Raw genomic sequence first — 16,527 nt, 5'->3', positions numbered from 1 at the left:
TGGAATAAATGGTATGGAGTATTGGAATGGATGGTCGTGGAGTGAGTATGGTGGAAATTGTGGAGTGGAGTGGATGGTGCGAAGGTGTGAATGGGGGAAGAGTGGACCCCCATCACGGATACCCGGGGCGGGTAGTGTAAGTGTTAGGTAGGGGGTATAGGTAAATTGTGGTTGGATATTGGCATCTGTGGTGCGAGTAGAAGAATGGTCTTTGGATGGGTGCATTAGTGTTGTGGAAATGGCTGGGCGTGTAGCCTGTTAGTGTGTGTAGTTGGTTTGGGCACTCCACCACTGTGAGGATGTCGGCCAGGTGAGGCCGCAGGTGGGCTCTGGGAGCCGGTAGTAGTTGTTGTGGATGGGGCCCGAGGATCCGGAGGACGGACCCGGGTAGCCCAGTGCCAGAGGGCACCAGTGGGGTGACAGATCCAAGAGGGGTCTTCCCCAGTTAGTTAGGTTAGGGTGAGGAGCAGGTAAGCTCGGGTGGCAACTACAGTGGTGGAGGTGTGCAGGTGGGTAGACCTGCTGGGAGAGCTACACGTCGCAGCCCAGAAATTGTGCGAGGGCACAGGGAGATGAATCGGGGGAGTGAGACCCCAAATTGAGAAGCACCACAGTTTGGTCAATGGGAATTGGTTTTTAAAACCACATAGAGTAAGATTGCCAATGGATTGGCAGGGAAAGACCCCGGGTAGTGTAAAGTGTGTTAAAATCATTTAGAGGATAGTTAGGATGAAGGATCTCCTCACACCATCTGCATCCACTCACCTGAGGTGACAGGTAACTCCACACCATGCCATGTTTTATTATTTTTTATTGTGCAAATGTTTGGAATGTGAGACGCATCATGACGTGGGTGTGACATTGTGCTTTGATGTTCCATCTCTGCCTCCTTATGAGGATTGATGATGAATTGATGATGGCAAATTTTTGAAGTAGAGGGATTGTGGTGACGAATTTGGTATAAGGGAAATATGGGGAAGACGTGACAGTAGTGACGAATTTGTAAATGGGTAGATTTTGTAAATATGGGGTAAGAGCAAGGGTAGTGTAGGTGACAGGGGGGTGACGTACGGTAGGGACGAGCTTTCTCACTTCGCCCTCCGTACGCATTTCACCTTGCATTGCCTTGTTTGACGTGTACCCTTGTGACCTTACCCCTCGCTCAATTGTCTTTCTTTTGTCTCCCACATGACCTGTGCGCCATTGGGTGCCGAGGGGAGCGTGCGTGAGGTGGCCATTGTGCGCCCGAGATTCCCAGAACCAGCACGCATTGCGTTGATGTACCACTTTATGGACCGCTGTTCGGCGGCCAAGTACCACTTGATGGACCCCAGGTTCTGGGGCAGAGCACCTCTGTTGGAGACCGGCCATAGTGGCCAGGGAATCTTGCTTGCGGACCTCGGTAAGGTGGCACCTATGCCAAACAGGTGGACCACCCTTAGTTGGCCCCTGAGGCCCTAAATAATAATAAAAAACGAACACAAGTTGTGCTTTTTATTATGTCCAAATAGGCCGCATGAAGCCAGAAGACGTCAGGAAGAACATCGGCCCAGCAGACAAGGAGAAGACCACCACCAGTTGTTTTGTTGTGTTTATTATGAACCATGGTGACTGCGCACCGAGTGGTGCTTTGTGGTGCTTTTGGGTGCTTTTGGGTGCTTTGGTGGTATTGGTACTGGTGCATCGATGCAATGCGTGCTGTCTCCTCCCTCCCAACAGGAATTTCTTTCTCTTGTTCCCTAAAAAGAAAAGAAAAAAACACACAGGTCCTGGGTTGCGTTGTAAATAAGAAATCACGTCATTGTAAATAATGCTCCCCACCGTAAATGTATAGTTTCAGAATAATTCCGTAATTCGGTTAGCTGTGGGCTTGAGTCTGTTAGACAGGATGCAATGCAATAGGGGGACATACTTATTTGTGTTTTAAAATTGTCACACTCAGGGTCAGGTTAATTGTAGAGGGAATTACACCTACATGTCACACTCAGTTAAGTCTAGTAGGCCCGAGGACGTGCCTGAAGAAAGGAGGGTGCAGTGTAACGATTTTGAGAAGTGTAACGGGTTTTGAGAAGTGTAACGGGTTTTGAGGAGTGTAACAATTTTGGAGGAAGGGTAACGGATGTGAAGAGTATGGTTTTGGTATGGTAACATCCTGGTAATGTAAATAATGGTCGCAGCCGTCCTCCTAATTAATTTCATAGAACATACACGCAGGTCACGATATATCTTTTAAATAGTGTATTTCCTTATTCCATGTAGGCTAAGTATGTGTTTCCCACTAGATTGACTTTGCATTGTATCAAACAAAATAAGCGTAGGCCCTTCCAATTTCCCCAAAACCTCCCTTCCATTTGCCTTCCGCATTTTGGTCGGTTTTTCTCTTCAACCACCATTGGCCACGAGGTAAGGTTGGAGAAGAAAGGCGTGTCTCCACCTCGTCAGAAGAGGGCAGGAGTGAACCGGCCCTAACAGCCAATCAACACCGCGGTGAGTGACCCGGTAGGCGTGCCCTCGGAGCCGGCGGCTTAATTCCGCCGGAGGTGATAAAAGCGAATGTAAGGAACTGCTTTAAGGAGAGGCCTTGAGAGATACGCTGGGGGATGACCTGGAAGAGGAGCGCAATCCACCGCAAGCCCGACCTACCTGCCTGCAATATCCCCTGTCGTTGGAGAGACGCGCTGAACGGAGGGAGACGGCTCCACCCCAGGAAGAGGAGCAGGTGTGCCGAGCCAGCGCGTGACGGCCGCGGATACGCGACGGAGGTTTTCCCGCCAAAACCGCGAGGGGTTGAAAGCTGCTGCCTCCGACCTTGCCTTCCTCTCAAGCAATCAACCTCGAGCCATTACCTGCCTGCAATATCCACCGTGTGAGTGAACGTCCTGTCCTACTCGTTTGTCTTGGGGATTAAGTAAATGAAATAGAATAAGTTAACAATGCACTGTGTGACTGCTCTTTTCCATCTATTGCTGTAAATAATATTGGTCGCTCTAAAATATTGCATGTGTGTGTATAATAAATCTGTTCTTCCTCCAAACTCTGTCTTTCTTCTCTCTTCTTCTCTTTCGGTCGCTTTAGAGGTTTCCCAATTGAATATCTGTAGCGCGATTAGTCAACGTTCGGGTGGAATCGGGTTCTAATCGGGGAGTAACTGTTCGGACGCGGTTAAATACACCACCGCTCGGTAAAATAACATCCAAAAACCGTGTCCGTAACAATATATATATATATATATATATATATATATATATATATATATATATATATATATATATATATATATATATATATATATATATATACTGCTTGATGGAATGTGGCTGATGGCACAGATCGAGTCCCAGCACAGCGTTGCTGCCTCGTTATTTTAGGGGGTGTGATTGTTATTTCGTAACGAGCTTAGCATGGTCACGAATAAATGATTTGCTGTATATCATCCTGACCAGGTCATAACAAGGGTAAGATCTGGATCGGCGGTTCTGCTTTCATTTATTTGTGACCACAAAGGCATATATGTCAGTTTTCAAAGACCTGAGTGCCACACGGACATTTATGCCATCCTAGTTTGGAGGTGATATGTCTGCATATTTTATGTGGCATTACGCCGGTGTCATGTCACATCTTGGGTCAGTGTGCTCCTTGCGTTTAACTTCAAGGCTTTCATACGCAGCTCGATGGAGTACTGCTCTCCTCTCTGGGCTGGCTCTCCTGCCTCACAGCTTGCTCAGCTTCACGCTGTGGAAGCCAAGACCTTCAAGATCATTTGAATTTCCCGGGCTGAAGCTGAGTTTAACTTTGCCATTGCCGACAGGTTGGTGGTCTCTCTGTCTTCTTCTGCCTCATTTCTGGTCTTGCTCCTTCTGCCCTCTCCATGCTTCCCCCCCCCCCTCCACCCCAAGTTAGCTGCATTATGCGAGCGGTCCACCAGCAAGTCCCTCCTTGTGAAACTGCTAAAGTCCAGAATGACTGCTCACATCTACTCATTTATTCTTCTTTTTCCCCACCTGTGGAACCGCATTCCACACTCTTTTCAAAGTCTCATCCTTCCCTTCAAGTCTTCCAGACATCTATTCACCAACATTTCAAGTCATCCTCCACCCAAAACCATGATCTGTTCTACACCTTTTAAACCACCCACTAACGCTTCCAAAATTTTGCTTATGAATCCATCTTGTCCACTCCTTGCATTCTTCCCTACCCCTCATTGTTGCATGCATCCCTTGTTTGTCTGTCTCCATATACCTTTTCTATCCTTCCTGCTGTTGGTATTTCCACTTTCTCCTGCTGGTCCCTTTGTTATGTTGTGCCCTCATCTGTTATGTGTCCTATCTCTTACATGAGCTTTGACCGTATATAAAAAAAATTAATAAAATCCTGTTTTTTTAATTCCTGACTGTAAACCTCCGAACTGGTGATCACGCATACAGTCAAAACTGCACGAACTGTGAGCAGGAATTAAAAAAGAGAAAACTAAAGTAATGAGTAATGTGAAAAAATAGTAATGTGGCAGGCAGACATTACTGCTCACAGCCCGTGCGGTTTCTACTGTTATGGGACACGAACTGTGCTTTACTGCATTTCCAAGTCAGAAGGGTACGAACAGCATTTAACTCGACAAGGTTGCATGACCAGAGGTAAAAGATTATGTGGTGGGTTGGCCTGATGAGCTCCAACAATAGCGAAACCATGGTTGAAAACTCCGCAGTCCTTTACTTGTGACCTTACAACCGGTCTTTAAAATAGACGGTTATGTATCGCTGAAGCTATCTGTGCAGGAAGAGAAACTGTATGCATGCGCTCGTGGTGTTTAAATGCCATGATGCATATAATTGGGTTGGATGAGCACATTTTGGTTTATATATATATTTATTTATATATCTATATATATACAGTATAGTTAGGGATTAAAGATAAACCCCTGTGCGTCAAACCTGGTAGTCAAACCATTGTCCCTTCTGGCAATGCACACCAACATAGACATTTAGACAGGCCCTTAGCGCAACATTAAATAATTCCCTTCACTGACAAGGACTTCGGAAGAGAACAGGCAAGAAACCAGGCCAGGACACCGCCGATGATGGCCGCCGCCAGCTACACCTCCGGCAGGCCCAGCCACCTCGAGTAGCACACGCTATGACCACGCTACAGGCCTGTGATTCGGTTGAGGGCACTGATTGGGTGGCGCGCCAAGGCTGACGTCACCGCCGCAAGGCCATATAGGGGCGCGCCGAACGACATTTTCCCTCTTGCGTCTCTTGCATTTCAGCAGTTCGGTCTGGCACATCGAGCTCTTCGTCTTGCGCAGCACGTCCATTCTTGCTTGCGCAGCTTCCTCTTGCAGCTCGAACCGTCTTGCAGCACGTCCTTCCCTGGCTGTCTTGTGCTCTCTGCGCTTCCCTGCTTGGTCTTGGGAGGTCCTTGGTGGTCGTTGGCTCGCCATCTGCGTGGTGCTTTGAGCGGTGCTGTGGTGCTGGAGCGAGGGACCTCATGGGTGCATCGGGGCCGAACGGAGCCGTGTTGGACGGCAGACAAGACAAGACGAGGGACAGTTAAGACGCACCACATTTACATCACACACGACGAGACAATTATTTTCCTTTCATCCATTCCTGTGTAGCGTATTTGAAGTGCGGCGTGTGGGATCCCAAATTAGGACTTTTATTTGATTACCGTCGTGTTCCTTGTTATCGGGTCCATAATAAATCTCTATTTTTGTACATTTGAAATCTTGTTTGTCGAGTACATTGATTCCCCGCAGGATCGAAGCCGCGGTCGGCGCGCTCCAGGTAAGCGCTTTTGCCACAGATTTCCACTTCCCTTCTTCCTCCCGCGTTTATTATAGCACAATCCGTGTTTGGTCGTCGCCTCCATTAAAGCCGTTCTGGGCTTCCGCGGTCCCTGGTATTAACCGGAAGGGTCCGCATGACAATATCAATATTTGATCTTCATTTATACAGTATCTATAGATAAAGGTGATCTAATTGAACAAAAAGCAATAAGAAATTGACTTTGCAATAATTTATTCAACAAAAAATTAACAGAGATGCCATTTCCTTCTGTGGAAAAAGTAAGTACACCCTTGGCTCTAATAGGTGGTATTGCCCCCTTTGGCAGAAACAACCTCAAGTATGCGTTTCTTATAACTGTCTACCAGTCCCTGACATCGACTGGGAGAAATTTTTGCCCACTCCTCCATGCAGAATTCTTTCAACTGTGCGATGTTTGAGGGGTTTCTTGCATGCACAGCTTGTTTCAAATCCCCCCACAACATCTCGATGGGATCTAGATACGGGCTTTGACTTGGCCATTCCAGAGCCCTCCATTTCTTTCTTTTCTGCCATTCCTTGGTGGATTTACTGGTATGTTTAGGGTCATTGTCATGTTGCAAGGTCCACCTTCCGTTGAGCTTCAACTTTCCAACAGATGGCCTCACATTATCCTCAAGCACCCTCTGCTACAATGAAGAATTCATAGTGGATTCTATGATGGTGAGCTGCCTAGGCCCTGATGCAGCAAGGCTGCCACAAACCATAATATTTTCACCACCATGCTTTACAGTTGGTATCAGGTTCTTGTGGTCAAATGCTGTCTTTGGTTTTAGCCAAACATGTCTTCTGGTACTGTGGCCAAATAGCTCTACCTTTGACTCATCTGTCCAGAGCACATTGTTCCAGAAATGCTGGTCTTTGCCTAGGTGTTCATTGGCAAACTTTAGTCTTGCCCTGATGTTCTTTCTGGACAGCAAAGGTTTCCTCTTGGCACACCTCCCATGTTGATCAAATTTGTGCAGCCTCTTTATAATGGTAGACTCGTGCACTTTGACATCAGCAGTAGCAAGAGCTACCTGTAGGTCCCATGATGACATTCTGGGGTTCCAAGAGACTTCTTTCAGCATCTTGCGGTCTGCTCTCGGGCTGAACTTGCTGGGGTGGCCTGGCCTGAACAAGTTGGCAGTTGTTTGGAATCTTCTCCACTTGTAGATGATCTTCCGGACAGTCGAATGATTGATTTCAAATTGTTTGGAGATCTTTTTAAATCCCTTCCCAGACTCGTAGGCATCTATAACCTTCTTTCTGAAGGCCTCAGAGAGCTCTTTTGATCTAGGCATGGTGACGCCGCACACTTCAACAACAAAGAGCAAACCAAACTAAATGTCTGAGGTTTAAATAAGACAGGTTCCTCCAAGATCCTCTCTAACGATGTTCGAATCATTTGCACCTGAGCTGGTGCACCTGATTCTAATTTTAGGTATTTGAAGTAGTGATAAATGTAGGGGGTGTACTTACTTTTTCCACATGCGAAATTTGCGTTAATGTTTATTTAAATTATACAATGGACTACAAAATGTAAATGTTTCATGATATTTGTTATATTATATCACCTTTATCTATCAATATTGTTGAAATGAAGATCAAATAGCTGTATGTTGAAATTTGTTGAAAAAGTCAAAACTTTACATGGGGTGTACTTACTTTTTCGTGTGACTGTAACACCATCAATACCGTGAAGCACGGTGGTGGCAATCTTATCCTATGGGGATGCTTTTTAGTGGCAGGGACTGGGAGACTTGTCAGGATAGAAGGAACTATGAATGGAGCCCAATACTGGCAAATCTTTGAGGAGAACCTGCTTCAGAGTGCATAAGATGTTAGACTGCGGCAAATATTTATGTTCCAACAGGCCAATGACCCCAAGCATACAGCCAAAGCAACACACTGGAATGGCTTCAGAACAATAACGTGAAAGTCCTTGAGTGGCCCAGCCAAAGCCCAGACTTGAATATCATTGATTAATCTGTGGAAAGACTTTAAGATTGCTGTTCACCAATGCTCCCCATACAACTTTACAGAGCTTGAGTAAATTTGCAAGGAAGAATGGGAGAAACTCCCCAAATGCATATATGCAAACCTGATACAGACATACCCAAGAAGAATCGAAGCTGTAATGACTGCCAAAGTCGCTTCTGTGAAGTATTGATTTGGGGTTGAATACTTATGTAAATTGGATATTTCAGTGTTTAATTTTTAATTATTTTGTAAAAATTTCTGCAAAACGATTCTACTTTGACATTATGGGGTATTATGACATTATGGGGTATTTGACCACAACCCTTGCTTCTTGGTTGGGGAACGCATAGGGCTCCGGCCACTTGGTAAAATAGTCCATAACCATCAGGATATATTTGTTACCATGGCGGGTGTGGGGTAGCGGTCCTCGGATGTTCATAGCAACCCGCTCAAGAAGGGCCCCCACCTGGTGTTATTATAGCGGGGCCCTCATCTTCCATGTTGTTCTCTTTTTGGCTGTCCAGGCATCGCTTGCTCGACACCATCCCTGTATATCGCGCCCCATATTAACCCAATAGAGCATTCGGCGGGCGTGAGATGTTGTCTTTGGTCTGGCCAGGAGGTGTTCTATTACCAGCCAGGAGGTTTTCTCGGAGGGAATGTCTACCCACTAGCGATACAACATGTCTTATCTCGATTCCCGGGGATTACACTGAGTCCATTACGCCTTTGCTCACGCTCCGAGGGTAGGGGCAGGATGACATCCTCCCTGTTGGTCTTTTATATACCCGAACCCACTCATACACAGTCCCAATACAGGATTCCCCCGCTGGGCCGTGCTCCATGCCAAAGTGCCAAAATCCCCACCCGCTGTTAGTGGCAAAGCTGGCCTTGTCACCAAGGCTGTACAGACTAAAATCTTATAGGAGAAATTTGCCAACTGGTCTTTGCCCTCATGCCTCGTACAGGATTTACAGTTTTCTTCAAGGCAAGGGCATTGAGAGAGTGCATCGGCATTCCCATGATCCTTCCCAGCTTGATGTGCCACACTAAAATCGTACCTCAGCAATTTCTCCAACCACCCTAAACTCAGGTTCCTTGAACCATAAGAGCCATTGCAAGGAAAAATGGTCTGTTCCAACCAAAAATTTCCGCCCGTACAAATACGGGTGAAAATGGTTCATGGCAGACAGCATAGCCAATAACCTTGTGAGTGACTCAATAATTTCGCTCGGGCCTACTCGTGGCCCCACTTTAATATGTGATCACTCTTTCCATGCATCCCTGTATCTGAGACAAAACTGCACCCAATCCTTCCTGGCTTGCATCCGTGTTCAGGGTAAATGTCCTGTCATCGGTGGGGTAAGTTAAAACGGTTGCGGATGTCAAACACACCTTTATTTTAACTCCCGTGTCCCTTTCACTCCCGTGTCCCTTTCCCTTTCACTCCCGTGTCCAAATAAACCTCATCCCCTTCTCTGTAAGCCAGTGAACAGGTCTAGCCATCTATGCATGTTTTACTACTATGCGCCAATAATGGTGCACGAGGATGTCATCCAGGTACACCAGGCATGATTGCCAAGGCATGCTGCCAAGTAAATGCTCTATAAATCTCCCAAAGGTGGCAGGGGCATGACACAAACCAAACGGCATCACAGTGAATTGATACAATCCCTTACCTGTGGTAAATGCCGTTTTCTCTTTCTTTGTCCTGTTCATCTCCACCTGCCAATACCCACGCTTCAGGTCCAAAGTTGAGAACCAATTTGAGCCCACAACAGCATTGAGGGTATCATCAATTCTAGGCAGGGAATATGAGTCTTTGAATGTCACATTGGTCAGCTGCCGACAGTCCATGCAGAAACGTGTTTACCCATCTTTCTTTTTAACTAGCATAACCGGTGACAACAAAGGACTTTCCAAGGACTCAATGATACCTACATTCAGCATCTTTTCTACCTCCTCATCAGCTTCCTCACTCTTTCTCCGGGAGAGCGGAGGGCTGATGAATAGGCCAGGCCTCACTGGTGTTGATCTGATGTTTCACCAGGCTCATGTGTCGAATGTCATCTGCAGACAAACAAAATATGTCTAAATGACGATCAAGTAATTTGTGTACAGCCTCCCACTGGGCCTCCTTTAACTCTACGCTACTGTGATTTACCATTCACAAATAGGATCGGGCCCATTCCTACTGACCTCTAGAGACTCCCTCTGGGGTTGATCTGGCCAGTTGTTTTCGTCTCTCACCTCTGCAATGTTTGTAAATGGGGTACAGCCTGCTACCTTTGTGTTGCGTCCTATAGTACATGGTTCTGTGCAATGGTTAAATACCCTTACCACCACAACAAGGCTTGCGGTGTATAAGAGGGTGCAACCCATGATTAAGTCTTGGATTAGCTTTTCCGCCAGGGTTCTACCAGGCCACATGGCTCTTGCCAGGTTGGATGAGCCCGCCAATATGCTGGGACTATTGACTCGGCGCCCGGGGGAATGGTCACGGGATCGGGAGCCTCCAACTTCGTCCTTTTGTCAGTGCTCATGTCCATCCTCACCATCCTCACCTTAATGGCAGCTCGTCCATCCTCACCTGGAGAACGCTGCGGCCAAAGTCGATCACACACTTGCTGGTGGTTAACAAGTCCAATCCCATTAGACATAGGTCGCACATCTCCGCCACCGATAACTCTATTCCTTGTTTTAAAATTTCGAATTTGAGGGTTACAAAGACACAGCCTATGATGGGGGTCGCTGCCCCGGTAGCCAGCTGTAAACAATGTTTTTTGTAATGGTGGATCTGATCCCAACCGTTTGCACTCAAATTGAAGACCATGGGGCTGATGATTGTGGTGCTTGCTCCTATGTCCACCATGGCGTCTGCCTCAACACCTTCAATTCTTCAACTTTGCATCGGATTTTCAAACTACTTGTGCCAATCTGTCCCCAATAAACGTTTTGCCACAGAGGTGAGAGCTCTTGTCCATCTACGATTACCGAACACGGCCCCGTTTATCACTTTGAGGATCTCCAGTTTATCACCTTGAAGCTGTTTCCAGTTTATCACTTTGACGATGTCTCCAGTTTATCTTCATGATGTCTCCAGTTTATATCTTTGAGGATGTCTTCAGTTTATCTCCATGATGTCTCCAGTTTATAACTTTGAGGATGTCTCCAGTTTATCTCCATGATGTCTCCAGTTTAGAACTTTGAGGATGTCTCCAGTTTATCTCCATGATGTCTCCAGTTTAGAACTTTGAGGATGTCTCCAGTTTATATCCATGATGCCTCCAGTTTAGAACTTTGAGGATGTCTCCAGTTTATCTTCATGATGTCTCCAGTTTATAACTTTGAGGATGTCTCCAGTTTATCTCCATGATGTCTCCAGTTTAGAACTTTGAGGATGTCTCCAGTTTATCTCCATGATGTCTCCAGTTTAGAACTTTGAGGATGTCTCCAGTTTATCTCCATGATGCCTCCAGTTTAGAACTTTGAGGATGTCTCCAGTTTATCTCCATGATGTCTCCAGTTTATAACTTTGAGGATGTCTTCAGTTTCTCCATGATGTCTCCAGTTTATAACTTTGAGGATGTCTTCAGTTTCTCTCCATGATGTCTCCAGTTTATAACTTTGAGGATGTCTCCAGTTTATCTCCATGATGTCTCCAGTTTATAACTTTGAGGATGTCGTCAGTTTATCTTCATGATGTCTCCAGTTTATAACTTTGAGGATGTCTCCAGTTTATCTCCATGATGTCTCCAGTTTATAACTTTGAGGATGTCTCCAGTTTATCTCCATGATGTCTCCAGTTTATAACTTTGAGGATGTCTCCAGTTTATCTCCATGATGTCTCCAGTTTATAACTTTGAGGATGTCTCCAGTTTATCTCCATGATGTCTCCAGTTTATGACTTTAAGGATGTCTCCAATTTATCTCCATGATGTCTCCAGTTTATAACTCTGAGGATGTCTCCAGTTTATCTCCATGATGTCTCCAGTTTATAACTTTGAGGATGTCTCCAGTTTATCTCCATGATGTCTCCAGTTTATAACTTTGAGGATGTCTCCAGTTTATCTCCATGATGTCTCCAGTTTATGACTTTAAGGATGTCTCCAGTTTATCTCCATGATGTCTCCAGTTTATAACTCTGAGGATGTCTTCAGTTTCTCTCCATGATGTCTCCAGTTTATGACTTTAAGGATGTCTCCAGTTTATCTCCATGATGTCTCCAGTTTATAACTCTGAGGATGTCTCCAGTTTATCTCCATGATGTCTCCAGTTTTCATGCAGACATGATCGTAGGCTGTTTTAGAAACACATACAACTTTGTGCATGGGCTCAACCTTCAGTGTGGAATCAAAAATTAAAAGTTGGAGTTGAATCTACTCCATTGTAAATTTCTCCTTTCATTATCACTTCCTACCTGACTATTTTTGAAATATATTTTTTACCCCCGCCACCTAAGGTGGACAGAGGTTTTATATTAACCCCTGTTTATCTGTTTGTCAGCAAGATATCTCAAAACGTTATGGATGGATTCGGACAAAACTTGGTGATCAGGTTGGGTGTGTGACAAGGACGAATTGATTACATTTTGTTGAAGATCCAGATCCAGATACGAGAATTCTTAAAGTGATTCTTCACAATTGAGAGATCGGGCCAAAAACGATACGTAGCATAATATTTCAAAAAGTTGTGGACGGATTATGACAAAACTAGGTGGATGAGTTGCCAAAACAAAACTAGGTGAAACAAAACTCTTCTACAACTGGAGAGAAAAGTCGATTTGTTTTGGAGCTTATTAGTCCCCTACCGGTGTACACCGGAGGGGACTATAGGTTTGCACTCCGTCCCCTCCGTCTGTCAGTCCGTCAGTCTGTCCGTCCGTCCGTCACGCAAAGAACAGTTTTCCGGACTTTTTTTCTAAACTCTTAATGCTAATGATTTCAAACTTGGTTCATCGTTTCCTTATGATAAGTTACAGATCAAGTTCGAACTTCACGACGTTTCGATCATTTTTGACAAAGTTATGGCATTTTGAACTTTGGTAATTTCCCCAACAGTTTTCCGGACGACAGACTGCCGGTAGGGGACATGTATTGCAGCGCAATACTCAGAATGCTTGTTTACCATAACCTTACCACGTCGCCCAAACCAAATTGCTTTGTGGAACTGAAAGACGGAATAGTTTAACTATCATCTTTAATCTGTGCCTTTGCGATTTTGTGCTGTTTCTTAAATTGCCACTGAATTTACACAATCTCTTTACAGCCTGAAAAATTACAGGAAGCTGTGAGGAAAACGCTGGATTATTTTGGTGGAAAAGATTATTTGAGGTGAGCATTACAATGGTAAACAGATTACCTTTATAATATTCCAGGCAAGTCTTTATTGTTGTCCTGAAGTAAGGAGGCATTTCAAAAACGTGTGCACCTTTTATTAATATCAAGAAGGTTGCAAGAAGGCTGTACAGAGGAGTTTATATAATAATGGATGAATGGAAATTGCAAGTTGATCTAAATGTTCACACATGACTGAAATGGAAGATAAAAAGTTTAATCACACTCCATTACATGGAATTAAAACAGGATTAATAAGTCTGGCAATGGGGTCTATGCTTCATAATCACAACACAATCTATGTGGTATATGGTTTATGCACCTTACTGTGCTTGAAGAATCTCATTTAAATTGCTCCAACTGGGAGCTAATTTAATAGGGGATGAGGGATGCTTTGTCCATCAGCTGTAATGGTCTGGGGTCAGCAGAACATATTGTTAGGTGGGGATGATGCCGCTACAGGATATCTAAAAACGTTAGGACTGATTCGGACAAAAGTTGGTGACCAGGTTGAGTGCTTGAGGAGGACTTCAATCCCACTCCACCCTCCAGGTCTTTAAAACAGCTGTTCACCACCATCTCTTATCTACCCCCATCCAAAACATTGATCTTTTCTATCCCCGCTAATTTCACCCCAATTCCACTTTTTTGAAATACCAACTTCTGTTCTGGAAGTCCTTGGTGTCCTTGTGTTTGATACTTCTGCCACCCCCCTACCCCCAAGCCCTCTCCCTCCCACACATCTCCCTGCTCTTAAATGTTGTGTGCTCTCAAGTGTTTGTGTGCTTACCCTTCTCTTGTCTTCCGCTCCCTCTTTTTATATATTTTGTTTGTCTGGTTGATTTGTTTGTGAAATAAATGTCAGCTCTTTCACGAGCCTCGATTCAGTATACAAAAAAAAAAAAAGATCTAGATCCGGATACGAGAATTCTTAGTGATTCTTCCCAATTCAGAGATCGGGCCAAAAATGATACGAGAATTGATATTTCAAAAGGTTGTGGACAGATTATGACAAAGCTTGGTGGATGAGTTTGTTCAAACCATTCTGGAGGATATCCATAGTTATATTATGGTAAGAATAATATGGACTGTGTTCGAGTAGGATAGAATTACTCTTGTATTATAGGGATCTGTCATGGGTAAGTCGTATGTAATATGTGCACTGAGGGGACAGTGATTGCATCCTTAGGGCAGATTCGGGTAAGGTTGTGTTGTGTAAAGTCTCCTAGACAGTTGAGTACACTAACCCTACTACTACTACAAAGTACACTGATGTCTAAGGAGGAGATAGTAGACACAAGTAGACAATGGACATGGGCTGGCAGAATAGCTTTGAGGCATCCGCCCTCTCCTTTGAATTGTCTAGCTTGGGTTTGAATCCCAACCCAGCTATAAACTGTCACCCTGGTGTTTCAAATGCAAGACAGTAGGTTGGTGGATGTTTAAGATCCCATAGTGTCTTTCATGAAAGGTAGGGAAGTTATCGCCAGCACCTTGATCAAATTACAAATTCCTGCCCAAATTACTTCTAGTTGAACGTCAGGCCTGGCCAACCGGTTCGTGAAAGACTTGGGCCAAAAACGTTCCCTGGCTGACCCCACCGTTGGATGATTAGTAGATGAGTAGACAATTGCAAATATATATGGTGTATGGGATTTGAATCCGAAAAAAAATATTTTATTAACTTATATCATTGTTTAATGAAAAATATAAAATCGTTGCATTTCTGAAATATTGTAGCTGTCTCGTTCTGATAATATTTTGAACGGCCCACGGAGCCTGCAGACACAATTAGATCATAAGTCTGGAAATGTATTGTATTCTTTCTCGGTTCAAATCCCACCCCCTTTCACTCGTTTGCCTTTCATAACAGGCTATCTGGCAAACAATAGAAGTCATTACATCTGATCTTTCTTCGTCCTCTCCCAAGACTTAATTTCCCCTGACTTCAATTGCTTTGCATTTTTATGAGACATTTGCTATGGCATCCTCCAGGGAATTGCTTGACGTGCCTGAAGACTCACCAGGAAGTTTGGAGTGTGGTAAAACAACCACACTGGACTCACTTTACACTCTCCAAGCTGCGGCTGCAGGCCTCGGTAAGGTTGATTTAGTCACAGCACAATGCTTCAGCAGGACCAGGAAGACCTGTGATGGCATGCTCCTAATGTGTATAACTTTAGTTCCATTTTTGTGTCTTTAAATGTTTCCCAGACTTTGAAAACCAGAGTTTTTTTTTGTTGTACCTCATGGTTACTTTGAATAGCTGTACTTTAATGGTGCTTTGAAGGGCTGGCAGGATAGCCTAGTGGTATGCACACTCACTGAGATGTCTATCCTGGGTTCGAGTCTCAACCCAGCGATAGACTTCCACCCTGGTTTTTCACATTGAGGGCGAGGGATCAATGCTGTTCCAGCCCTCGGATGGACGTGAAACTGGGTGTCCCGTCTGCTGGCAAAAGTTGGTAAATGTTTAAGATCCCCCGGTATCCTTCGCAAAAAAGTAGGCGAGTTATCGCTGGCACCCCAAGCAAATTACGAATTCCTGCCTTGACTACCACTGATAAGCCAAACTACCCTGTGTAACCATTGCCACAAGACTGCTTGAGAGAGAGAGATAGAGATAGAGAGATAGAGAGAGAGAGAGATAGAGATAGAGAGAGAGAGAGAGATATATATATATATATATATATATATATATATATATATATACAGTAACACTGTACATAACACAGGTAACTAAACTGCGTACGTATTACGTCGTCCTTCACTTCACCTTACTACATCACTCACTTGGCACTGCCACATTATAAAAAGACGTTTGTAAACACTGTGGGGCCGCACCGCGAGTCTCTCTCAAAATACCACCCATCGCTAGCAAATACCACCTGTCGCTTCACTGACGGGAATACCAAGAGAGGGATGAGCGAGGAAGGGAGGACAGTGAGGAGGATGGGTGAGCAAAGAGGGGAGGGGGGAAAAGAGGGGAGGGGGGAAAAGAGGAAGTGGGGAGGGGAAGGGGGTAAGTTGGGAGGGCAAGGAGGCAAGTGGGAGAGGAAGGGGGCAAGTGAGGAAGGGAAGGGGGTGTTCTCGACTTGTGTTTGGTAGGGGGACTTGAGAAGGAAAGGGGAGGGGATTCTCAACATGAGCTTGGTAGGGCGACTTGAGGGAAAGGGGGACAGGGAGGTGCTTGATTTGCATTTGGGCGGGGGCTTGAGGAGTCGGTGGGAGGGGTTGTTGACTTGCGATTGGGAGGGGAACCCGAGGGGAAGGGGGGAGGGGGAAAGGAGGAAGGTTACCTAGACTGTAGGTTTAAGTTTACATAGGGTCTAGCTTTACTACCCTTATACCTCATGGAGGTATATAAGCGAGATGGGTAGTTGAAGGGGAGGAGTTAGTTTACCCCC

The 16,527-nt window shown here is 45.0% G+C and overlaps 1 protein-coding gene and 1 long non-coding RNA gene across 2 annotated transcripts in view; both read left to right on the top strand.

The window, feature by feature from the left end:
- Positions 1–15,229, top strand: part of LOC137437330 (uncharacterized) — a 58,652-nt gene extending 43,423 nt beyond the window's left edge. Inside the window, exons 2-3 of the long non-coding RNA XR_010986460.1 lie at positions 13,053–13,117; positions 15,116–15,229. This is a non-coding gene — a long non-coding RNA (uncharacterized LOC137437330). The remainder of the gene's footprint in view (positions 1–13,052; positions 13,118–15,115) is intronic.
- Positions 15,230–16,492: 1,263 nt separating this feature from the next.
- Positions 16,493–16,527, top strand: part of GUCY1A2 (guanylate cyclase 1 soluble subunit alpha 2) — a 48,562-nt gene continuing 48,527 nt past the window's right edge. Inside the window, exon 1 of the mRNA XM_068131578.2 lies at positions 16,493–16,496. Within this exon, the coding sequence (XP_067987679.2) occupies positions 16,493–16,496 (4 nt within the window). The remainder of the gene's footprint in view (positions 16,497–16,527) is intronic.

This window comes from Myxine glutinosa, chromosome 12 (assembly GCF_964187855.1).
Source record: "Myxine glutinosa chromosome 12, kmMyxGlut1.1, whole genome shotgun sequence".
Classification (NCBI taxonomy): Eukaryota; Metazoa; Chordata; class Myxini; order Myxiniformes; family Myxinidae; genus Myxine; species Myxine glutinosa.
This window is presented reverse-complemented; position numbering and strand designations above follow the sequence as displayed.